Raw genomic sequence first — 27,096 nt, 5'->3', positions numbered from 1 at the left:
CTTCAAAGCTAAGGGTTTGTTTTTTGCTTTTCTTTCTTTCTTTGACCCTTGATACTGTGCCAAAAAAGTAGTGAGTTATTAAGCTTCATAAGACTCTTTGGTAGTTTCCAAGCAGTCAGCAAAGAAGAACAAGCAGATCTATCATATGAATGGATCCCATGGGCCTTTCTTAAAAGCTAAGGCTCTTAGACCAGTGATTGACTGACTAGACATGTTAAAGAGGGGATTCTTGGTCAGATACAGGTTAGACAAGGTGGCCTCTGAAATCTCTCCCAAATCTAAAACTCTATGATCCTGTGAATGTTATGGTGGCCATAGATTTAACTGGCAAGGTCAGCCTGTTCCAGCTCAGCTAGAGCTGGTTGTGATTCAAAAAAACCACAAAGTTGAAAGATGTACCTAGTGGCTTAGAGGAAGTTGTGAAGGTTTCGCTTCCTAATCCTTGGTTGGTCCGAGTTGTGACTATGTTCTAAAACAGGGACTGGATGCCTTTAGCAGCCTATGAACCCCTTCTCAGAATAATGGTTTTAAATATATAAAATAAAGCAGGATTAAAAAGGAAATCAAATATGTTAAAATAGTTATCATTTGTTTAAAGTTTACAGACCCCAGATTAAGAACTCTTGTAATTTAAGGTCTCAGGACTGGCTATTGGGGTTGACTTAAAAAAGAGAGTAGGGAAATAAGATTATAAAGAAAATTTGTGGCTAAAAATAAAGGACAGAAGGACCAAGATGTGAATTTATATATAAGAAACACCAACACAAAGCTAACTTTTGTCCAGAAATGACATATTTCTTAATGAATGTGTATGGCAGTAAACAACAACTAAGAAGAACGAATGAGTACTATTTGATGAGTCTGGACTAAAAAATTTGATGGGGATGTAAAGAGAGTAAACTATGACACTTGTGTTCAGATTCTATGGGGGATTTGGACTATGCACACACCAAAAATCTATTCTCCATAGCTTTTAAGCTGAAGTAGGACTCAACAGAATAATTAAATTTAAGTTTACTCTAAGAGAGTAGGAGAAAGGCAGCGTGGTTCCAAAGAACAAAGTGGCTAGCCAGGAAGACCTGGGTATATTCTGATATATATGGGCTTTGTGGTTCCAGGCAAGTCTACTTGGCAATTCTTTAAGACTATAAATTGCAATGAAAGTGCCAACCTGCATTAGTAGAGGGAATTTAATTCCTCACCCAGAAAATTCTTAAACCAATAAAACCACAAATCCAGTACCTCCTATCCCTTACTCAAAGATACACAGCCATCTCATAAGGCAAGAGGTTGGGAGGACTGGTGAAGAGTAACAAAAATATAAAAAATAATAATAATAATCTCTAATTTTGGAGGAACATGACAGTGGAAAAATGGGAAGCAAGAACACTGAATTTGCAGCCTATTTCTGTCAATTCCTAGCTCTAAGTCCATGGATAAATCTTTCAATCTAAGCCAGCAAGGATATTGAACTAGATAATCTGTAAGGTCTCTCCCAACTCTATGGATGTACTAGTGTATGGTCCTAGCTCAAATGACTTTATCCTTTCCAATTACTAAACAAACCTTTCAGAGAGTATTTTAGGGGATCTGATCACTTTAGCACAATATAACAAATTATGTGTCAAGGACCTTATCTAAATGCAATTTAAGTAGGATCAAAAGTCTTCTCAAAATAACACATTGTTTTTGTACAATTCTCCAAACACAGTAAGATCCCTAGCAACTTCTGAAGCCTCAAGAGAGAGGAAGAGGTCCAGCAGCACTGGCTAAACCAATAAATCAACTGAAATGATCACACAATGCAATGTACCAATCAGGATTTTTAGAGAATTCAATTTACTCTAACTCCTATGTGCCCTCACTATCACCCTTTATGATACCTTTCTCTGGTAACTTCCATTGTCAAGGTTCTAAAGAAGAAAGAAGAAATGTGAAAATGAGTAAACTAAGAGCCAAAGGAGAAAACTGGCAATGTCTTCCTTCACTAATTGAAGTCACTTTTTTCCCTGCGAAGTGAAAAATCCTAAATGCTCTTATGTCACCAAAAAAAAAAAAAAAAAAAAAAAACCTTGTTGTTGCTGAATTTGCATTTGGCCACTGGAGGAGGAGGCAACCAGTCCAGCTGTTGGCCAGCACCCTACATTTTCATTGTGCCGAGTTTTCCAGCTGGGTCCTGTGCTGGTTAACATTTGCTTCAAAGGCTAAAGTTACACAAGTTGGCTGCAGTTTATCTGTGTGACTCAATATGTCTTCTGGAAATAGTTATGCTAGCCTTTGATTTTCTTTAAATTAAAAAAAAATTAAAGAAAGTGCCTATATACACAGACAAAATAATATAGCCATGTTGTGCACACATGCCTTAGAAAAGTTTTTGTGTTATTTTATTTTTAATGAGTGCTAAAGGAAAAATTTCTGTCTGCCTGAAATTGACCCTCAATTCACAAACTACAAGCTCTAGCAATACTTACCTCCTCCTTAAATTTCGAAAAGAAATGCTTACAGGCTTATTAAAATGCCAAAATATGGTGGTGGCGTAGGAAGGGAGAGCAGAGGAAAAAGCTTAACATTTGAAATTGTTCCTTAATGTTATTGTTTCAACTATAAAATGTAAATATTCCTAAATAAAATCTTAATGGCTAGCAACTGTATATATTTCATGGCATTCAGACAAGGAAAAATGTACACTTAATGAAAGCCAAACCATTTGTCTGTCACCACATATTATCCTTTCAGTTCCTTTCCTTTTATCAATGTGATGCTATAGTCACAAAGTCTCAGAGCTGGAAGGGACTTCTGAAGTCTAGTGTAATATCTAATATAAATATGAGCAAGAATGCCCTTGACAAAGTGTCTAGTAAATCGTCATCTCACCTCTACCTGAAAAGTTCCAATGAAGACAAATCCTCCCTTTCTAAAACAGTTCCTCTTCCTCCTTTTAGATGGTTCTACCTGTCAGGAAGTTTTTCCTTACAGTCAAACTGAAATCTGCCCATCTGCAATTCTTCTACTTTTGCCCTCTGAGATGAAACAAAATAAGTGTGATCCTTTTTTCTACAAGACAGCCCTTCAAATGCTTGAAGGCAGATATCATGCCGTCCTTCTAAATCTTTTCTTCTTCAGACTAAACATCTTCACTGAGACATCTTGTCAGATTAAGTCTCTTTTTTTGGCCTCGGAGGAAAAAAAAAGAGGGAGATAGGAGGAGGCAGGAAGAGAAAAAAGGAAGGAAGAGACAGAAAGACAGGAAGAGAGAGAAATTGTGAAGGAGAGTAAGGGAGAATGGTGTGAAAGAAAGGGAGAATGTGAGAGGAAAGGGGAATTCAAAATTTGAATTTAATGTCTGAAGTAAGTTCCAGCATCAATATGATGAATTCTACCCCTGCAGTGGGGTAGAGGGAAGTCAAACTTTCTAAGCAGGGAGAAAGGAAAGGGAAGAGTCCAGACTGAAAACAGAGGCAAGTCAAATCTCATCTGCCAATCAGTAGTGGAGTCAGCCCATGAGTTGGTCACTTTTCTTCAACCTGGATGAGATAGGAGCCACTCTCCCTGATCCACCTTCAAAAAAGAATCATGCACAAAGAATGAGAAGCAGTAGTTGAGATCTGAACCCACAGTGGACTGCCAAGAAATTGAAACAAAAGCCAGGACTGAGGCAGAAATGGGATCTGATATCAATCATCCCTCCCAGATCCACAAGTAATATTCAGAATACAGAGAGGATCAAACATGATTTATTTACTTAACCCATTCAGAAGTGCTAAAGGGTACTTTATTTACAAAACTTCAAACCAAGAACTGAGGCAAAAAATGAGAAATCAGAAGAAAACCCAAAAATAACTTTGGCACATAAGGACTACATAAGGATGACAAATGAAAAAAGAAATAAAAAATGAAATGAGAATTGAGAAAAAGAAAACTGAAAGGGGAAAAAAATAGCTCTTAAAAAATATAGGAAACCTTGCCCAAATAGTAACCTCCCTGAAAAAATAGAACGGAACAAGTAGAAATCAATGATTTTATAAGAAAATGGAAAAAAAAAAATGAGAATGAAGTAAAAAGTTTGAGGGAAAGAAAAGAAGATATTATAAAAAAAAACTAGAATAGTTTCTATAGAGGAAAGATGATAATTTAAAAGTCTTTGGATTTTTTGAAAATCATGATCAAACTGAGTTTCATTGGAGAAATGATGGACAGAAACAGCTACACCCAAAGAAGGAATACTGGGAAATGAATGTGAACTATTTGCATTTTTGATTTTCTTCCCGAGTTATTTTTACCTTCTGAATCCAATTCTCCCTGTGCAACAAGAGAACTGTTCGGTTCTGCAAATATGTATTGTATCTAGGATATACTGCAACATATTTAACATATATAGGACTGCTTGCCATCTTGGGGGGGGGGGGAGGAGGGAGGAAGGGGAAAAAACGAAACATAAGTGATTGCAAGGGATAATGTCGTGTAAAAATTATCCTGGCATGGATTCTGTCAATACAAAGTTATTATTAAATAAAATAAAATTAAAAAAAAAAAAGAAAAAAAAAAGAAAATCATGATCAAACGAAAAGAACAAATACTATATTTCAAAAAAAAAATCATAAAATAAAATTCCTCAGATCTATTGCAAAAGAAGTGAAGGACCTGAATGGAAAAGTTAAATAAAATTAATCTCTGGCAATAAATGAATGGAAACCAAAAAAGAAAAAGAATATGCATGTTATTCAGCTATTCATGGCACATTTATAAAAATTGATCATTCTAGATCAACTATCCTATAAATCAAGAGTTTTTAACTTGTTTTATCATAGATCCACTTTGAGAGTCTAATGAAGCCTATGCATTCTTCATCAGAATAATGCTTGTTACCTATATTCATTTGGAAAAAAAAAAAAAAAAACTAACTTTCAGGCAGCTAGATAGCAAAGTGGATAAAGCACCAGTCCTGGAGTCAAGAAGACTTGAATTCAAATTCAGCCTTAGATACTTAACACTTAATAATTGTGTGATCCTGGGCAAGTCGCTTAATCCCAATAGCCTCACTCACACACCCCAAAAAAGAGTTAAAATGCAAAACAAACTATCTAAAAAAACCGACCTAAATTTCAATTAGAGATTAGTAAAAATAAAAGTGAAAAATTTTTTTCTTATCCAAACTTGAAGACCTCTTGGGTATTAAGTGTTAAGAAAAACTTCATAAAGAGATGCATGGGGAAAAGAGGAGGAAGGACCTTAGTTCACTATTGTAAAATGAGAACAAGAAGGTTCTGTCTAGAAACAGTGTAGTATAGTGGATAGATTGCTGGACCTAGCATGAGGAAAACGTAAGTTCAAATGTATCTTCACATATTTACCACTGTATGATCTTGGTCAAGTAACTTAATTGCTGTCAGCCTCAGTTTCCTTATCTGTAGTATATGGTTAATAACAGCATTTACCTCCCAGGGTATTTTATTTGATAATATATTTAAAATATAATAAGTATAATATACTTAAAGCACTTAGCACAATGTCTGGCACATATTGGGAACTTAAATGCTAGATTCATTTTCTTCTCTTCCCTTCCCTCTATAAACAAAAATGAATACATTTTCATTGTAGAATAGTGGAAACAGCATTAGATTTGTGAATTTTTGTTCCATGTCTGATGGTCTTTAAGGTTCTATTTCAGCTCAAGCAATCTAAGATCCTAAGACATATTCAGCACAAACTAGGCACCTATACACATTATACTCAAACTTGCCTTACATTAAACCATTATTTTTTAAAATAAATGGTAGGCACATTTATGCATATATACATATGAACATAAATCTATGCATTATTATGTAGAATAGGAAAAAAAAGCCTCCTGCATTTTAGAGTCAGAAGACTTAAATTCAAATTCTAGCTGGTACCATGGCTTCATGATTATAGATAAGTTACTCAACTTAAATCTATAGTTACTCAAATTATCTGAGGCTCAGTTGCCTTATCTTTAAAATGGAACTAATAATACTCGTACTACCTGTTTCCCAGGATTATCATGAAAAAACTCAATGTAAAACTGACAAACTGTAAATACTATATTATCCTGGAGGTCCATGACAATTAAATCTCAAAATGTTGGCTGGAATTGGTCCAAAGCAATAGGTTTGACAAAGAGGAGGAAAAGAAGGAGAGAGAGAAAAACTCAGTTCCACCAACTAAACACCAGTACCCAACATTGTGTGAATTGTCAGTCAACTTTAACACATAATCATAATAATAACTTTTTAAATAATCCAGGGATTAATAAAGAGCACTTTAATGTATACTGAGAAGAAGGGCTAGATTTCCTCTTATTGAGGCAGACCTCCAGTCTCATAAAGAATGTGGCATAAATCTATCACCCAGTAAAGAGCAGAGACAAATTGTTCTAGTTTTGGTTTACTATGAAAAGTAACACAAAGTGATAATCCTTCATGGAAGAGGAAAAGGGATAGAAGGCATTCTGGAGGCCAGGGTCAGGGAGCGGAACACACAAATTAGGATTTTATTACAGCACAGCAATCCTACTAGTCCCTTGGAACAGCTTTGCCATCACCATAAATAATGCCTTATTTTTATCTTCCTGGATATTAGAAGGTACTTTAAACAGGAAAAAAAAATAGGCATTACCATATTAAGGAAAAAATATGTGACCAAAGAATGTCCTTTAACAATCAACAAAGTTATTAAAATGGTGCCAAAGAATACAAAAAGGTTTCCAGTGTTGATAGTTTAGGAGAACTGTAATATTTTCACATTCCAAAAGAAAATGTATTCAGAAACCTCCCCAACACGTTTCTTTAAGTTAAACCTTCTGAACATATGGCTTATTCAGAACAGTGAAGCCATTTGCACCTCTGATATCTGTCTGGATTTACATTCCTAGTGAAATGATGATTTTTACCCTAAAAATGCTAAGAAATCCATATTTTAATATAAATGAAACTCCATTCACGCAGTCTTCTAAAGCCCTGTAAGAGATCTAGTTCTTAAAGGAGCTGAATAACCAATGGTATCACTGAATAGACATTATTTCCAAAGAAAAGCAGAGACAGCATGCAAAACACATGGGAGATTAAAAATGAAAATGAAATGAAAGAAGAGAATGAAAAAGAATTGCCAAAAAGGCAAGAAATAAAACAAAACCCAAAACAAAAACAGCTAAAAGCAACTTGCTGAAAATCATCTTGTTCTACAAGAATGCCTGACCAACTCTGGAAAAGCTAGGAAACAGATCTGAATATAAATGTTTACATTATGTGTCAAATGATTTTAGAAATCTGCTTAAAAACAATTTCCCATGTGCAACTCCCATCCCCTACTTTAAGCAGCTCCTTCTGAAAATAAAATTCATGAAGGAGAACTCTCTGACTGGGCTATGTGCTATTAGATGAGTCACACTTAACCAAAAGCCATCTCCCAGGTTTCATTCCCATCTGTCTTCACTATTCTGTTTCTTCCAGTTAGCCTTCCATATCTACAAACAGCTCTGGGCTGCTGAGCAAGCATACCCATCACCACCCGCTTCGCTGGTCTGGCAGGAACCAGCCCACACGAGAGTAGAAAGCCTAGTGTAAGAGCAATAGCCCTTTGGGCAATAGCGTGATCTTACTCCTCATGGAAAAATCATCACCGATTTGTGTGGTTAGAAGGGATACCTGTTCAGCTAATTCCTGGCCCCTGACAAAGTCATTCAGTTTCCAGTTGAAGACTTCCAAGGCTGGAATACTCACTTCTCCCCAAGGCAACACTTTCCATTTATGAACATTCTTAATTGATAGGAAGTTTTACTCTGTAATGAGCCAATATTTACCTGCCTATGCTCTCTGTGGCCAAGCAGAACAAATCTAATTCTTTTTCCAGAGTACAATTTCCCAATGTATCCTCTTCACCACCCCTCTCCGAGTGTTATTCCAGATATTTACAGTAATGGGAATTTGGGATGGTTCAGTCTTGTACCTCTCTCAATGCTTAGCATATGTGTACAACAAATGGACAAATGAACAATTAATTTTTCATGTCAAAAGAGATCCAGAAAATCTCCTAGATCATTTAGAGAATAATTCAACAAGACCTGTTCTCACTATACTGACAATTACAACTATAATAACAACAACAATATTTAGAATTTATATTGTACTTTAAAGGTTTCAAGCTGCTTTAAATATTGTTTCATTTTATCCTCACAACTCTTCGTCTTGAATATTATCATTATTCCCATTTTACAAAAGAAACTGAAGCTTAAAAAAGCTTGTTTGTGACTTTTCAAGGGTCACACCATTAGCTGAGACTGAACTTGAACTTGGTAACTCCAAGCCTAGAACTCGAGCTACTACACACAAGTACCCCAAAGAACAATGGAAGAACCCCAGCGTATATTTCCAATGATAACTTTCTCTCAAGAAGTGGTAGATGAGGCAGACATGATCAAGAAAGAATTTGACCAGAAAATGTAGAATGAATGACCAAGCCTGGCTCCAAAGAAGAAATGAGAATATTTTCCTCTTTCTTTGCAGAAATACAACAATGCATACTTTCCAACATTTTTTATATTTTGGTTAGTTTTGCTGAACTTTTTTCTTCTCATTGTTTCTTTGTTATAAAGGATAGCTCTGCAGAAGGAGGAAGAGGAGGATATTTGGGAGATGTTGGTGATATAAAAATATGAGATATACATACAAATTAATTTAAAAGAAAAGACAAAACAGTCATGTGTAACAGATGAGAGACGATAGATGGAGAACTGCAATGTTGCTAATCCCAAAAGAGCTCTCCACTACACTGGGTAGATTCTTGAGAGCATTTATGAAAGACATGGGCTAGAATCACATAAGAAAAAAAACCCATTGAAGTTGTAAGCTGCTACAGAAGGGGGTGTCCACACCAGTGAAATCACAGAGCAGTCTAAAGCCAAAGTGTTTCCTAACCAAAGAATGCACCAGAAGCTTTGGTATCTTTCAGAGAGGAGCAACTGAAGATGATTTAAAGTCCTGAAGCATGCCTGAAACAAACATTTCCTTTATGGGAAGTTATTAGAAACCTCAAAGGCACTATAAGAAGCCAAATTTCCTTTGGATTCTCACTTCACTTAAACTCAGCAGAAGGACTAGAGAGGTTTCCCTTGTGATTACAATGGAATGTTATCTGAAATTTCAGTGAGAGAGCCTGAATTTAACTGGTTGCCTTCTGCTATCTGGATTTTTCAAGGTAAGGGTCCAATCACTACTGTGTCCCCATTCCCCATTTGGTTCAATCTTATTTACAAAGACTAAGGTAGTGACTACCTAGTTGTTATAATCAAAACAACTGAATCCTGGCTTTTAAAGACATTCCTCTTTCCCCATGCCATTATGCATTGTTAGTGATTTCTCCAAAGGGTCAATCTAGGGACCAGGAACAGAGCCACTCTCACTGGTAAGCATTAATCATATGTTATCTCCAGTCCATTTCACAAATATAATTTGTCTTGATAAAGTCAAAGAGTAGAGATTCCTCCATTTGTTCTCCTCTACTTTGATTTTCTTCTCCTTCGTCCCTTCTTACTCACTCCTCTTTTTCTCCCACAACTTTCAGTGTCTGGTTGCGACAATCCACTTTATTGCTGTCAGCAGACTCAGCAGTGAAACAGCCCTCTGAAAAAATAATCGCACTCCAAAAAATTTGCCTTTTAGCAGCCACTTCAAACAGGACTATGGATGGCACTGGAGCTAGAGGGGATCTAGTTTATGTGCACTGAAAGAAAAATACACAAACTTCAATCCAGCTATTTTCCAAATGCTAATCTCATCAGAGATTGTGCACCTGGGCAGAATACCCACAGGAAACAACATTACCATGTGGAGCAGATGGAGCCACCAAACACCAGGAATCTTGTTGCACTTCTGGGCAAAGCCATATCCTTGATCAATCCCCATAATCACCATGTACTGGAAAGAACACTGGGATAACAGTCAGAAATCCCTGGTAATAATCCAGTATGTGTGACCTTGTATGACCAAGTGTGACCTTGAGGAAGAATTCACATCTCTGGACCTCAGTTTCCCCTTCTGAAAATCAAGGAGGTTGGAGAAGATGCTATCAAGTTTAAAGTAGAACAGCTAAAAAAAATTTTTTTAAATAAATCTAAAAAATAAATAAAAAAATAAAGTAGAACAGCTTTAAAGTTTGAATTTTTTCTCTCTTCTAAAATGGATGAGTTTAGAAAGTTCAATGGAATCTTTGAGGAGGTATATGTTCCAAGGGCAAAGGGGAAGAATGTTTATTGTGCACTTGCTCCCTACCTAGAAGCAATATAATCTAATAAAAAGTGGAGCCAACAGCTAGTAAGTCTCTGGGTCAGAATAAGACAGTCCATTCTAATTATTCTAACTCAGGAGTTTCCAACCTGAAGGTATATATTATTCTCTCTCCTCCTTTCTATTGGGTATGAAAAGAGGTATGGGGGATATATAGTAAATAATCAGATTCCTATTGAAATTTATCTCTTGTATTTCTTACATGCACATGTATGGTAAACTCTAGAACTGATTTCCTTTTATATTGAAAGGGATATAAGAAGATTTATCTTATGTTCACAGTATGATAAATCCAGAATTTATTTCCTTTCATATTAAAGAGGAATACAGGAAGGTTTATCTTGTGTTCACATATGTGACAAAATCTAGAATTTATTTCTTTTAATATTGAATAGGGGATACAGGAAGGCTTACATAAAGCCTAGAGAAACAAAGAGTTAAAAAAAAAAATGGGGAATTCCTGCACTAAATGTTCCCTCCTATCTCCTTCAGAACCTCCCTGGCACTTCAGAACTGCATTCCTGGGCAAACAATGCTTCTCCATTCATTTGAAACACATTTCCCACCTTTTAAAATCTCTTTTGAATGGCTTACCACCAAAAAAAAAAAAGAGGAAACTCTCCAGGGTAAAGCTTTGAATGAATACTAATAAACTGCCAATTCCACAAGTGGTTCCTGTTAGGCACATTTGGAAGCAAGACATATTTAAAGATGAACTTGTTTGCTCTTGAAGCTGCTGCCCATTAAAATGTTGATATGCACACCAGAAATGCTGTCTCTGCTTCCTGTAGCTCAAGTTCTCAAAGTAAAGCAAAATCTTGCTCCAGGGTCCATGTCTGCTGATGCATGACAGGGACATGTGTTTTGTATCCTGGGGCCGGACTTGGCTGCACACTGTGAATGATGCTTCCTAGCCCAAGACAGGCAGGTGACTCTTCTGTGACTAAAGGCGAGGAGAAGGAGCTTAAACACATCCTGTTTCCTTCCACAAGTCCAGACAGACAGAGCAGCAGAACATTAACCTCAAGTGTAAACAGCTTCAAAAGATAAGCTTCTTCTAATATACTTGGGCTTGGAAAAATTAATGCAGGACAAGATGGGAAAGTATACATAAATCTTCTCTAACTCAAAGTTGAATTACTTGGAAGAGCAATGTCCCTGAGTGAACAGAGGGGAAAGAGCTGGAAGCAGGACTTTAATCATCCAGATCCCATCTGCCAGCAAGAGATTCTCTCTAGATTTCATTAATGCCCTAATTCTCCCCCATTAGACTGGGAGCTCCTTGCAGGGGCTATTTGGGGCCCTTCTGCATATCTTCAGCACTCCACACATTAAATACCTAATAAATGCTTGTTGACTGATTGTTGACAAAATGACTGAAAGATATTTAGGTGACTGTTTCCCACACCACAGAGCATGTTTAGAAGTCAATCTCATTATTTACCCTAAACATTTCTTTGCTAAGTGTAATCATTTATTGGGCAGCTAGATGACACAGTGGATAGAGTATCTGGCCTGAAGTCAAGAAGGCTCTTCCAAAAATTTGAATCTGGCCACAGACACTTAATTAGCTGTATAACTCTGGGTAATTCACTTAACCCAGTTTGTCTCAGTTTCCTCCTCTGTAAAATAAGCTAGAGAAGGAAGTGGCAAAACACTTCTGTATATTTGCCAAGAAAACCCCACAAAGAGTTGAAGATGACTGACAGCAGCAGCAACCGCCATTTATTAACTTTTGGGCCAACCTAACCAATTTATCTGTTTTTCTTGTCTGTCAGAGGATAGCCAACAAGATCATCCTCAATTCACCAAATTCCATTTCGTGCATTCCCACTCACTGTACATTTGTGCTTGTATTGATCAATGGGGATCTGTGAGATAACTGATAGAGAACTGGTCTGGACACCTGCTCTCAGCCATTCTCTCAACACTCTAACTTACTTGACTTGAGGTAGTGAAGGGAGGAAGTTTCATCATCTAGGAGCTCTCTTGCCAGTGAAGTCACAGATACAGTTTCACTCCCTTTTTATCAAGGTGGGATTTCACTTCCCACAAAGAATGTAAAATAATTTCAAGCACATCAAGAAAATTCTATTAGTGAAACAAGAGAACAAAAGGAAAAATCTGGATGAGGTCTTTTTGCCCTCCTACTTCCAAACACTATCAGCAGAAAAGCAGTTTAGTCAGTGGAAAGCAGTCCTTTGTGTAGGTGCCTACAGCTCAATATCCTCTTTCATTTCCTATTCCATTTTGAAAAGCCACATTATTTTAGGCACTCTTTTTTTTTTTTTTTTTTTTTTTTTTTTTTTTTTTTTTTTTTTTTTACCAGAAGCACATGTCAATAGCGTGCATGCTGCTGGGATGACTAAACTTTTACGGGTAGCAAGAGGGAGGTCGGAAATAGGACATGAAGCCTCATCTGGCTAAGCTGTTCCAGGTCCTGACTGAACATGTCAAGGCAGACACCAGAATCAAGTTTTCACTTGGACTTCAAACTAAAAAGAAAAATCTCCCCTACAACACATAATGAGCAGGAGCAAAAAAGAGAAGCCAGATTAGTAAAACATTGAACCTAGAAGGAACCTTTAAGGCCATTATCTTATGTCCACTTTGTACAAACCCCATGCATGTACATGTTGTTTCCCTGACTAGACTATAAAATCCTTGAAGATAGGGATCATTTCATTTTTGTGTGTCTTTGAAACTTCAGTGCCTAGCACTTAGCATGTGCTTAATAAATATTTGCTTAATTGATTCTAGTTTTAACTCTTTCCCATTTGGAAATTTCCTCTACAATATTATCAGCAACTAGTTATCAAGAGTCTACTTAGAATGACTAACTGCAATATTAGATAACTCACTGGGGATACAAAAAAGCCATTTCTTAATGTTCAAAATCTATAAGTACATTGCATATATATATATCCATAAACATACTGCTAATCAAAAAAAAAAACACTGCTTGCTTCATGCATTTGGGAAGGGAGACTGAAAAAAGAATGATCTATAACCAACCACACAGGTTAGATTTACAGGATGTGGTTAGCTTGGATGAGTAAGGCAGACCATATTTACAGCATCAGTTTTTCTGGTCTCTTGGAATAAACAGTGTTTTCCTAAACAGAGTTGCTCACTCTCTAGAAATGAAATCTTAAAATAGGTATCAATAAGGATATGCAATTTCATTTGTTTTTCTAGTAACTGATAAATTACTTCCACTTACACAATTACCACTCTAGTTCAATCCCTTGTCACCTCCTGCCTAGTACTAGTGGAACACTTCCTAACTTTTGGTCTGCTTGAGCTCTCTCCCCAAACTGGTCCATACTTTATCCAAATGACATAGGACTGACCACACACTCACCTACTCAGAAATCTTTACTGGTTTCTTACTTCTGGGATAAAATGCAAACTCCTCTCAGTCCAGCATTGAAAGCTCTCCAAAATCTAGCCCTCATTTATCATTTCAGAGATACTTCTTATTATTCCTCTTTTACACATGTAAGCATCCATCAACAGCCTGTTATCTAGTTGTTCCCTGAACTCAATCTACTAATTCTTGTCTCTAAGCCTCAGCCCAGGATAGCTCCTTATAATTGGAATACATTCCTTCATCATCTCTGCCTCTTAGAATTCCTAGTTGCTTCAAGGTCCAACTTAAGGGCCACTGCCATTATTTATAGGAATTCTTTCTTTATTCCCCTTCCTGCTCTGTATCCCTTCTGAACTGACTTTGCCTTTGCTTCCCTGTACACATAAATGTTTTATCCTTTCCAAAAGATAAATTTCTTGAGAGCAACTCTCCTTTTCTTCAGTGTAACTTCAGAACCTAACGCTGAGTTTTACATATAGTAGGCACTTAAAAATTGGCCAAATTTAATTGAGTTACTCTTGGCCAGAAGAGTAGTTTGTATGACAATATGACAGTTTCAGATTATATGACCTAAGGGATTCTCAGCATTTAAGATAAGCTTTTGCTTATGTTTGTTTTATATGCTGTTATGGAGAGAGGTAATCACAGCTACCTTAGGACACAGACCTTCTGGCAAATACTCTCATGCTTAGTCTCTAAACCTACATATTCTTCCTCCTTTCTGCACAAAGCACTCTCTTTTCCCACACAAGTGATTATGAGGGGCTCAAAACTGTGCCATTCAGATATATACTATCTGACATATGCTATAATATATATTAGATCTATACTGTCTGTATATATAGATGTATATATAATTTCCTTTTTGTGATCATAGCTTCAAAAAATGATATATTAGGATCAATTCTGTTGCATTTAGTTGTTTTAATCATATCCAACTCTTTATGACCCCTTTTTAGAAAGTTTTCTTGGCAGAGGTCCTGGAATGGTTTGGTACTTCCTTTTCCAGTTCATTTTACAATGAGGAAACTGAAATAAACAGGGTTTAAGTGACTTGTCCAGGATCACACAGCAAGTTAAGTATCTGAGGCCAGATTTGAACTAAGGAAGGAAACTTCCTGATTCCAGCCCACTGCTCCATCCACTGTGCCAACTAGCTGTTCCAGAATTGGGGCAATTGGGAACAATACTTAGGGCCAAATAGCTTCTCTGATCTACTATATAAGCAAGAGACATAATATCCCTGTCCCTAGAAGCCACTCTTTTCCTCATACCCACAGGTCAAGACTCACTACTAACACATTCTGAACACACAATCCAGGAGTGCACAAAGATAAAAAATGCACCCTCAAATTAGACAACTCACCCAAATACACAGGTATTCAATCCCTCTCCAATTCCCACAGTCACTCAACCCTACTCACTGCCATCTTTCTGCTCATCCAACCACTCAAACTAAACACTAACTTTTCCAACTTAAATAAACTCAAACTTTGATCTTTACTTCATCACAAATACTATACATAAGGCCAGGTTCCAAGGTACACTATCAAGTGACAGGATCAAAAGATTTTCCTAAAACTCTTATCTTGTCTAGGAATTAATTCATCACTAGAGGCAGTTCTCCCATCAGTCTATCATCAGAATACATCCCAGGGATCTTTAACATCATCCAGCACCTGCAAAACACAATGACTTGACCTACAGGGCAAACCTCATGCTAATATATTCCTGGGATCAGAAGCCATTCTAGGTGAGTGCCACGATCCAATTCGGTTCAACTACAGAAGAATGTTTGGCATTTAAAGTTTCTCACTGTCTGGCCCCAGCCCACCTTTCCAAGCTTATTAGACATGACTCCCCTTTACTCACTCCTACATTCCAGCCCAATTATCCTACTTACGATTCCTCAGACATGACATTCCATCTCCCATCTCCATAGAATGTACTCCCTCTTCATCCTCTGCCTCTTAGAAAGTCTAGCTTTCTGCAAAACTCAGCTAAAGTTCCATCTCCCACATGAAATTCGTCCAGAACCCCCCAGCTGCTCATACCATATTACCCCTACTTCTACCTTAGATTTACTGTGTGTGTGTGTGTGTGTTATTTCTCCCAACAGAGTAATGGCTTCTTAAGAGTAAAGACTTTCCATTTGTTTTTTTATCTCTAGCATCCAAAACAGCACCTGGAACATAGTGCTTTTAAAAATGCTAATTAACTAACAACTAAGATAGATAAAGAGGTTAAAACAAACAAGAGGTAGATTTTTTCTTCTCATTACTATTGTACAAGAATATTTTTTATTACATACAATATTGCAGATGACTGAGATAAAAACAAAGGATAAATGATGAAATGGGGAAGAAAATAAAATATCCATTATAGAGAAGCGATGGTTTTAGGGTGTCAAATTTTATATATTTACATACTTACATGTATGTATATATACACACATACTTATAAACCCACATTTATATATATGCACATAAGCATATATATGTGTATATGTATATATTATATTTATTTATTTATTAAAGCTATTTTGGGACTTTACTTTGGCTATTTATTAGGGTCATGAGAAATTCAGATTATTTTCCCTCAGAGTGGGAAGGAGAGAAAATAGATTTCTGTTCATTTTTTTTTAATTCATTTAAAGCTTAATAAATGCTTATTGGTTGACTGGCCAAAACTACCACCTTCCTTCCTCAAAGCTTAACTGGGCACGCATAATACAAATTAAATTAAAATGTTAACTAACATTTCAAAGGGACCCTAAAGACATCTTGGCATCTGTTAACTTTTTTTTAATAACTATGGTTTTCTAAGTCTAGATGTTTTTCTAGGTCTAGGATTACTAGCCTCAACAGAAAAAAAAAAACAAAAAACATATTTTTAAAGGACCAAGTAATTCTTGAGAGGCATAATGGTACCCTTGCATACAAAACTCTGCCTTAGAGTGAGAAAGAATGGAATTAAATCTCACCTTTCACATGTACTGATTGTGCAACTCTAGGCTTCTGACAATTCTTTTAGTCTATATCTTGGAGAAAAAAACCCAGAGGCATTCACAGGAATTTGCTACCACCAATGAAATCACAAGTCAGGACCCCTCCCCCCCCAAAAAAGTGATTTTCAATCTAATTCTAAATGGAAAAAAAAAATCAATAAAATGTTAAATATTTGCTCCCAATAAATATTATCTTCAATAACACAAAATCAAATGAACAAAGGCCAAGATTTTATTTTCTTATGATGGGGAGAAGCAGAAAATACTTTAATGCTAATCAAAACTAATCAGTGGTAATTTGGTGGATATAGTATTGGCCTTAGGCAGGAAAGCTTGAATTCAAATCCAGCCTGAAATACTTTTTGTTCAGTGATTTGTAGTCAATTTTAACTCTTCATGAGCTGATTTGGCTTTTCTAGGCAAAGATATTAAAGCGGTTCACCATTTCCTTCTTCTGCTCATTTTAAAGATGTGAACTGAGGCAAGCAGAATGAAGTGATTTGCCCAGAGTCACACAACTAGTGTCTGATCCTAATTTGCTCTCAGAAAGATGAATCTTCCTGACTTGAAACCAGGTACTTTTATCTACTGCACCACACAACTGTCTAACATAAATCATTTGACCCCCTTCCTCATTTTTATAATGAGGATGATCATATTATCCACCTCCCATAGTTGTTGTGAGAATTGAATGAGATAATATGTGAAAAGTATTTTGGAAGCCCTCCCGTCTAACATAAATGCTATTTATTATTGTTACTACAATTTAGTGCCATACATTCAATCAAAAAACATTTTAAAATTCCTACTATGTGTCAGGTTCTGGGAAACACAAAGACAAATTTTAAAGCACCTCTGTTTTCAAGAATATAATATTCCATCCAGGGAGATACAACATGTAGAAAATTTAGATTATATACATCTATAATCGCCTCACTATTTATGGAACTTCACAGAGAGCTTGACTTTACTGAAAGGCATCTACGGGCTAATGCCAGATCACTAACCCACTCTAGTGGTAGAAAAGTGACAGAGTGAGTCTCTTTTTGTTTCCTTTTCTAAAACAGGGCATAAAATGCCTGTCTCTTGCCAATATGCTGAAACAGCAACATTTACAAATAACAGCAATTCACAAATATACTGTCCTTTAAGGCAAATACAACAGAAAAACCCAAAATACACAATTCAATAACTTAGCTCTTCTAAAATAATACAATGATCTAAGACAATTCCACTGGATTCAAGATGAAAAATGCTATCCACATCCAAAGAAAGGACTGATGGAGTCAATGCAGATCAAAGTATACTATTTTCACTTTATTTTTTTCATGGGTTTTCCTTGATCTGTGTTTTCTTTTACAACATGACTATTATGAAAATATGTTTTGCATGATTGCACACACGTAACCTATATCAAGTTGTTTGCTGTCTCAAGGAGAAAAAGGAGGGAGAAAATCTGGAACTCGGATGTTTAAAAATTGTTTTTACAAACAATTGGGAAAAAATAAAATATATTTTTTTAAAGATACACAATTCAAGTAGGATTTTACTTCTTGAACAAACACAGCCCATGATGTCATTTCTAGAAGCAAATGTTTCTAATGCCATTTTTTTTAGGTAAAGGTTAAAAAAGCCTGCACACTCTTGACTGTTTAGACTCTGATTATGACAGATCCAGGTTAAGTATGAATGCAAATAGGAAAAGAGTACTTTCAAATGCCAGCTCAAACATTAGCTGTGTGATCTTAGGCAAGTCACTTAACCTCTGTTTTCTCAACTATAAAACAGAAAGAATAATAATAACAGAGTTATGCCCATAGAGCCTCAAAGCAGAATACTTTTTGGTTATGAACTTCTTGGTCCTTCATTTACTATAACTGTAATTTTAAATATTTGGAAATACAGCAACATAATTTTGTATCAATGTTTTGATGTATTATAACAAAATCCCATGCAATAAAAGTACAGGGGACCTCTCCAGGGAAAGAACTACAAGCAATATATCAGGGGAAAAAAATCTAAAACAAAAAGCTGTTATGATAATCAAATGAGGTAATATTTGTAAACTACTTGACACAGCATTGTAAATACCATATAAATGCTAGCTATTATTGTGTCTAATTTCTAAATTGATATAAAACCTAGACCACCACCTACTATGATTGCTTAAAGACTCTTACAGCACATACTTTCTCTGGAGGAATAAACATGCCACAGAGTCATAGCCTGATAGAGTTTGGAAGGCAAGCCAGTACAAACTCCTCATTCTGCAGATGAGGAAATTGAATTTTAAGGAGACTAAGTTCACTATGAAACAGTGGAAGACCTAGAACTAAGGCTCTAGATCTCCTGATTGCCATGTCTTTCTGGTACAACCCTAACATGGACTCTACCAATTCAAAATTGGTGTCCTTCAAGACAGGGGCAGACTAACATCAACATCTGCCTTTCATGGGAAAAAATGCTAATCAACAGTTAAAATTACACGGGAATTTATATTACAATAAAAATAATGATGATGATAGCTGGCATTCATGTAGCACAATTTCAGAGCTAGTTGTATGTAACTATGTAACTCCAGTGTAAGTAAACTAATAGAGCATAAATGGTTTTCATAAACTCCAGCTCCACTAGAGTACTATACCAATAAGTCATTGTGATATGAAGACAATCCTGAATTCAAAAGAATTTCTGTTAGTGAATAAAAACTACTAGAGGCTTTACCACACTGGAAAAGCTTCAAGGAAAGTCTGAGAAATGGGTCTGTTACCCAACAAGCAAACTATCAACGCCAACTGACCAGTAAAGCGATGAATTTCTTGATCGTGGTGTCTCATTAAACAATTTATATAAAATTGTGAAAATGGATGTTATGAGAGATGTAATCAGCAATTTCCTTACAAACCTCTTCACTCCTTATATCTCAAAAGAAAGGTATTATATGCCAGATATAGCAGACTCACCTGGTAGTCAATTTTAATTAACGCAATGTCTGCCTTTTCATCAACATCTTTGATTTTGGCTTCATATGTAGCCCCATTCTTCAACTCCACTTTAACCCGATGCTTATTGGTCACTACATGAGCATTGGTAACAATCAGGCCATCTTCAGACACAATGAATCCAGACCCACTGGCCACTGGAATTTCCCTCTTGGAAAAAGGTAACCTGAAACACAGAACAAAGAGCTATGCCCGTAGAGCCACAAAGCAGACTAACTAACCGTAAACTTCTTGGCCCTTGAACACATTTTCTATAACTGTGACTTTAAATATGTGGAAATATAGCAGCATAATTTTATACCAGTGTCTTAATGTGTTAAAACAAAATCCCATGCAATAGAAGTAGGGACCTCTCCAGGGCAAGAATGACTAGCAGTTTATCAGAGAAAAAAATCTAGGACAAAAGGTTTTTTAAGACAGATCACATAGGAAAGCTTCCTAAATGAAAAGCCTTTATCTGTCCTTCTTTAAGGATATTTGTGTGTGTGTGTGTGTGTGTGTGTGTATACATATGTATATATGTACACATGCATAAGTATATATTTGTGTGTATACATATATAGGTATGAGTCTGGGTGTCTCTGTGTGTATTTAATAACAGTTAAAGTATCTTGCTCATCTCAAAAGTAATTCAACTACAACATTCTCTTAACTGAAGTGTGTGTATTGAGTGGAAAGCCCCTGTGGAAATATAAAAATGCAATGCTCGCTATACTTGCGAAATAATTCGATGTGAACTACGGCTGGAGCAATCTTCTCCACAACATCTGCGATAAAGTTGTATTTATGGCGCAAGCTGTTGGGATCTTCCTGCCCTGGAAACAGAAATGGAAAGAGACACATTAAAAAATCTGCATGTTAACTGCCCGAAGACAAGGGTTACATAAAAGCAGCCAAAAATACCAGCTGAGGTCTTTGAAATTCCCAAGGAAGAAAAAAGTCTTTTGTATTTCTAAGCACAATACCCTGAAAATTCTTCTCCAGGTTCTTTTCCAGCTCTCGAGGAATGAATCCTACTCTGATATGGTAACATAATCTATTAAATTTAACTGCTATTCTTGGCTTCTTTTTTCTCTATCATTTCTCCACAAGAATGTGATGGCTGGGGTTCCCACAAACAACTATGACCTACAATTATGACCATCTACTACAACATCCTTATTGTTTATTCTGTAACTTCAGACTTTTGTAGACTCACTTGAGCAAAAGAAAATACCTTTTGTATTTTCTCATCCATTCGACTGCCAAAAAGGGATAGAAAATAAGCTAGAAATAAGCAGAAAGCAAGTGAAAGCAGGTGATACTTCTGCTATGGTTCCAAGGAGATAATGAATATTTTATAGAAAATAAGTAAATTGGGGCAGCTAGGTGGTGCAGTGGATAGAGCACCAGCCCTGAAGTCAGGAGGATCTGAGTTCAAATCTGGTCTTAGATATTTAATACTTCCTAGCTGTGTGACCCTGAGCAAGTCACTTAACCCCAGTTGCCTCAGCAAAAAAAGAAAAAAAAGAAAAAAGAAAAGAAGTAAATTGAAAGAGCTTAGTGGCACAGTGGATAGAGTAATAATAACCTTGGAGTCAGGAGGCCCTGTGTGATCCTGAGCAAGTCACTTAACCCTGACTGCCTTCAGCCACACAGACAAAAAAGTCAACTATTCATTCCAACATATGTGTTTGTGTACAAATACACACACAGGCAGATAAGTGGTACCTTGAACAGACTGTGAAATCTGAAAAACAAGAGATTCTAACTCAAATCCAGTTTCATCGTAGATATAAGACCCTGCTCATTTTCTTCATCTATAAAATGGAAATACAATGGGAAATATTCCCAGGGTTATTCTGATGATAAAGTGAGTTGATATTTATAATATTTACTTTTTAAACATTAAATCACTATAATGTTAGCTATTATTATTATTGTTATACCCATATATACATCTGTGTGTACTGCCGTTCCCATTAGTTAAGTTGTTGAGCTTCAGTTTTCTCATCTATACCATCTAATATCACACGATAACACTCCTCCTATAATAGCAAACATAATTACATGCCTCTTCTTTCAAACTCCTATTACTTTTATATTTGTTATATGTCAAACCAAGTCATACATAAAAATCCCCATCTATTTGCCAATAGATTATAAGCTCCTTACAGATAGGGAATGTCTCTTTTCTGGTCTTAAATCTCCAGAGCAACACCTTTGCACTTGGTATTCATTTGATCTAATTTAATTGGAGATGCCTAAGAGTCACAAATTTAGAGTTGGAAACTGAGGCCCAGCATAGGTAAGTGACTTAGCCACAAATGGCAAATTCCAGCCCCAGCTCTACCATTGTTGCTACCTTCCAGATTCTATACTTAATTCTGTTATTGCCTTTAAATCCCCCCATCCCAATCTGGTCTTTGCAATAATCTATCATTTTCACTGTGACACTCTAGAGTACCTCCATGGGCACCTTGTTCAAATTGATTTGTCTTGTTCCAAATTCAATCCTTTTGTAAAAGGAAGAGGTGATACATTCAGCATATAGTTTTTCAATTAATTGGTATTTTCACCTTTTTTCTCTTTTTTTTTTGTTATTGTTTCTGGAATGACTCAGAGGAGCAGGGGAGAAGTGCTGGGCAACTATGGTGATGTTAAAAAAATACATCAATAACAATGTAATTAAAAAAAAAAAAAGAAATGGCATTGTTTTTTCTCAATTCATTGTTGTCCCTCAGACATTTTTTTTTTCTCCAATTGATAAATCTTCAAGGTTTGAAATTGGCTCCTCTAGAAATGATTAACACATTCTGAATTCTTCTTTATCTAATTTGGACTTTACTCAGTCTAGTCTCTAGAATTATCACATACTGGTTACAATTGTCTCTGTACTTATCCCATCCTACCCAACCTCATGTTTTTTCCTCAACTTTCTCTAAAAGAGCCCTTTAGAAAAGAAAAATAAATGTTTGTTAAATCAGGAAAAGGGCAACTATTTGGTATAGTGGTTAGAGCACCATCTTGTGAGAAAGACATCTCCCTGAGTCTAAATCCAGCCTCAGACACTTACTAGCTACGTTACCATGGTTAAGTCACTTAATCCTGTTTGCCTCAGTTTCCTCATATGTAAAATGAGCTGGAGAAGGAAATGGCAGATCACTCTAGTATCTTTGTCAAAAAATCCTCAAATGAGGTCACAAAAAGATGAACAAGACTGAACGATACATAAAAATCAGGAGGAAAATTAAATAAAAATCTAAAAAAAAAAAAATCCTCATAACCCTGAATTTCTATTTCAACATAGACACTTACCTCCCAAGGAGACTTTCAATGTCATAATCACTTTTATTGGGAGAAGGGGAGAAGGGGAGAAGGGAAGGATGTTATGCTATTAGAACCCATTGCCCACGAGTCACTACTTCTATTACTGTGCTATAAGCAGCTACTAAAAGAAATGCTGGAATACCTACAAATCTCTGGACATCTGGGAATGCCGCTGAGTCATCCCAGCTGCACATCAGTAGTTTCTTCCAGAAACAGAGCAACATTTGTGGGGAATTGTTTCTTCAAAGAGTCATTGTCAAAAGCTTTGCTGCTAGAGTCCACAGTATCCATGTTCCTTGCTTTGGGGGAAAGAGCCATTCTCTCAGAAACTCAAGTGGTATCTTTTTAATTTTAGTTTACCTTCTTGTTGGCAAGACACCTCTTGCCTGACTCTATGAACAAAACATGTCTCTCTTTCACATCTGTAGCTAGTAGGGGGAGGGAGGGCAGGAAAAGGGGAAGAAAGTAGGGGGGTTGATTTTTTTTTTATTTTTAAAAGTCACCTTTTAAAAATATATTCCCCCTAAAAAATAAAACTACATGCAAAGAAAATTCTAAAATAAAACTTCAAATAATAGCATTTAAAATCAAAGTGACACTTATTTTAAAGTGCTTCTTTATATTAGCTGGTTTTACATTTAAAAGACCACTGAAAAATTGACAGTGAATATTATGACTCCCATTTTTAAAGATTGAAAAAGAGACCCAGTACAGTAAGAGTTTTAATCAAACTAATGCAAATTTCCTTCTGCTCACAACTCATACCCAGAAGAAATAGAAAAAGAAAGATGAATGAACCTCAGGAAACTAGCAGTTCTACCACATTTGTTCCTTGTGACTGACTTGATTTTCTCTCTCTCTTTCTTTCTTTCTTTCTTTCTCTTTCTCTCTCTCTCATTTCCAGGTATTTACACTTATTCGATCTGCAAGCTGTTTAGGTCTTCCTGTTGGAGGGAAATATAAATAAAGGGAATGGAAATATGCCTTCTGTGTAAACAAGCTTTGGAAAATACTAAGCCAGAGAAATTTGTAAGCAAGTACATTAGATGCTTTCTTAGGCTCAGCTTCCTTGGAGAAAAGAAGGAAGGTTTAACTCCATTAAGGTCAAAAACTGCTTAGAAGCAGCCTTGGGTTTTTGGAATGCTGTGTAAGGACACTTCTAGCAAGCACATTCTTCCAGCATCCAAACCTTCCTGCCTGAGTAATGAGTTAAAATGCTTCAAGCTAACATTTTTTTTTTTTATTTTCACATTAATATTTGTAAAACTGCCATACTAGAATCCAATATGGGGCAAAAAAAAGGTGGTGGGGGGGGGTGGTGTTGTAGAATGTATAGAGATGGAAGGGACAAGAGATCATTTAGTTATTATAATACAAACTAATAAGAAGAAAATATGTCTAGAGCTTGTCTCCAGGTATATGTAGAGACTTACTTTCAAACTGAGGGGATTTCACAACTCCCCACTACTCCAAATCTAGTTGTTGCTGTGTTTAGTTGTGTCAACTCTTTATAACTCCATTTGGGGTTTTCTTAGCAAAGATACTGGACCGGGGTACTTTAGAATCAGCTGGAGTCAGGATCAGCAAAAAAGTCTTTGATCTTTATTCTTTGTGAAGGTGAACGGAATGGCAATACGAAGGGAGAGGAATCCAACACTAATCCAGCCAGGAGTGACTCTCACTCTCTCACTCCACCCCCTAAATCCTCCACCCAATCTCCTATACAACAGATAAAACTTGCACAGAATGGGCAGGCCATTCTTTCTTCAAGCATATGCTAATAGAGTATTGTCCAATTGGTAATTAGCCTTAAATGCTCGGACCTCAGTGCCTCTGCTCAGCTTCAGTCCATTACAATTTGCCTTTTCCTTCTCTGGCTAATTTTACAAATAAGGCAACTGAGGCAAGCAAACAGGATGAAGTAACTTGCCCAAAGTCACACAGCTAGGAAGTGCCTGAGATTGGATTTGAACTCGAGTTCTCCTGATCCCAGGGCTAGCACTCTATCCGATCCTATACCACCTAACTATTGGCCACTATTGTAGCCAAATCCATTTAATTAACTCCAACAAGGAAACATAGCCCTAATTGGAAAGGGAGTATAGATTCTCCAGTCTTAGCCAAGCTCTGCCCCTAATTCCCTAAGAAGGTCACTAAGCCAAAATATGGTTCTCATTTTCCTCATCTGTAAACTATGGACCAGATGATCTAAGGTTTAAAAACAAGTCCAACATCCTAAGATTCTACTTCTGTGTTTATCCTCCACTCCATCTACCTACAGGATATGGGGCATGCACATGTTGTTAAATGTTAAACAACCAGGTCTGACAGGATTGGAGGGAGGAAGACAATAACCAAGACACACTTTTAAGTTTAATGTGAATTTTTAGTATTTTCTCCATCACTTTTTAAGTCTAGACAATCCCCCAAAATCCAATAAATCAAAATTGGATTTGAAGCATTTAATGATTTATGAGACACAAATGCTCACAGTGAAAATTTAACAATCAGTTCTCAAGAACCTATTCAAACTGGATCAGCACATTTCTGTGTGTAATTCAGTATTGGACATGACAATATTAAAATGTTACAGAAAGAAACAACAGTGGAACAGAACAGGAAGTCTAAATGATAAAATTTTCAAGGGCCCAACTAAAGATTAAAAAAAAAAACTAAATATGGTAGCTGAAAAACATTAGCAGAGGCATTATCAAACAGATGATAAAGCACAATATCAAGAAAAGGAAGTTTACTAATATTTTAGGGCCAAACAAAATTAAAAGCAATATACTAGACCAAAGAAGTTTGACCTACTTTAAAATCATTTGGAATGAGAGGAAAAGATTTTGAAAAAATGGTTTTGTTCAGTACTTCATAACTACTCTAGTCATAACGTGTGTGTTTTAAGGGTGGGATTAAAAGCAACATCCCATTTGAGCTCAGAAAATACATATTAATCAATCAAATTATGTTAAATTATATGTTAAAAAATCTTTTTAAAGCCATTGGAAGAAGATAAATAAAGACAGAAAACAAGTCTAAATTCCAACAAGCTAGAGAATTAGGTGTTTCTTCTGCATCCAATGTGGCACTTAACTCCATGGAGTTAGCTAGAAGAAGAAGGAATGCCATAAATTAGGGCATGTGACTTTCCAGCACACCTTTGAGGTGCAAAAGTAGGACTGAGATGTCAGAAAAGGGAGACATCAAAGAGCACCACTGACTCCACCAGAATATCCTTAAGAAGACCAAGGCTAGAGTCCAAGAAAATGTCTCCTTTTTCTTCATCTTTTGTCTGTCTATCCATAAATATTACAATATAATCAGCTGTTTCATTACTCAAATGTTTCCAGTAAACTGAATTTTCCCTCAACCACAAAAAGGCTAGGGATGAACTAGAGATAGATATAAATGTAAAGTTAGGCAGAAAGCCCAACCTCTGCCTACGTGCTAGTAATTTTCCTAACTGGGGGCTCAGAGTGATTGTGATTCATAACTGGCTGAAATAAACTTCCTAAAGCTGAAAAGGAAGACAGGTCAACTAATGTCTCCAAGCTTCAGTTTCCTCATCTTAAGTCTGGACAGAAGGTGGGGGGTGGAGGAATGGAGAGGAAGCAAAGCTTGAAGGTAGGAAAGAAGAAAAGGAACTAGGCACTGGAAACTGTCTTGGCAAGCTTTCCACCACCATGTCCCAGCTAGAGAGAGCAGCTGAGGTGAGACAGCTCAGCTCACATTGACTTCTCTGCCCCTGGTTCCAGGAGCTAAGGTATTTAAGGGAAGCAGACAAAACAAATGCTACTGCAGCATCTTTGGACAAAAGGGACCACTCTAATTCCAGGGGTCCACAGAGAGACTTGGTTGTAGAGAACAAAGGAGCAGTCAGATGTGAATTGGAGAAAAGTCAGAGTAGTACTCTCATTGTAGTGAGACACCATAGATATATGACTTGTGTGAGTTCAGGTTTCTTATTTGTTTTCCCATTGGAAAACTGTGTCAAGAGAATTGTAGCATCCTAAGTCTGAGCCCATGCTAGGCTTCAGAGGTTGTGAATGGATGGGACTTCAAGAATCACTTTTATACAACTGACTCTTGTATGCTTTTCTC

The 27,096-nt window shown here is 36.5% G+C and overlaps 1 protein-coding gene across 1 annotated transcript in view; it reads right to left on the bottom strand.

Annotated features, from left to right (window-relative positions):
• Positions 1-27,096, bottom strand: part of HTRA1 (HtrA serine peptidase 1) — a 73,404-nt gene that overhangs the window by 20,877 nt on the left and 25,431 nt on the right. The window contains exons 2-3 of the mRNA XM_051981594.1: positions 20,399-20,498; positions 19,645-19,849 (exon numbers count right to left, since the gene is read on the bottom strand). Coding sequence (XP_051837554.1) covers positions 19,645-19,849; positions 20,399-20,498 — 305 coding nt within the window. The remainder of the gene's footprint in view (positions 1-19,644; positions 19,850-20,398; positions 20,499-27,096) is intronic.

This window comes from Antechinus flavipes, chromosome 2 (genome assembly GCF_016432865.1).
Source record: "Antechinus flavipes isolate AdamAnt ecotype Samford, QLD, Australia chromosome 2, AdamAnt_v2, whole genome shotgun sequence".
In the NCBI taxonomy this organism is placed as follows: Eukaryota; Metazoa; Chordata; class Mammalia; order Dasyuromorphia; family Dasyuridae; genus Antechinus; species Antechinus flavipes.
This window is presented reverse-complemented; position numbering and strand designations above follow the sequence as displayed.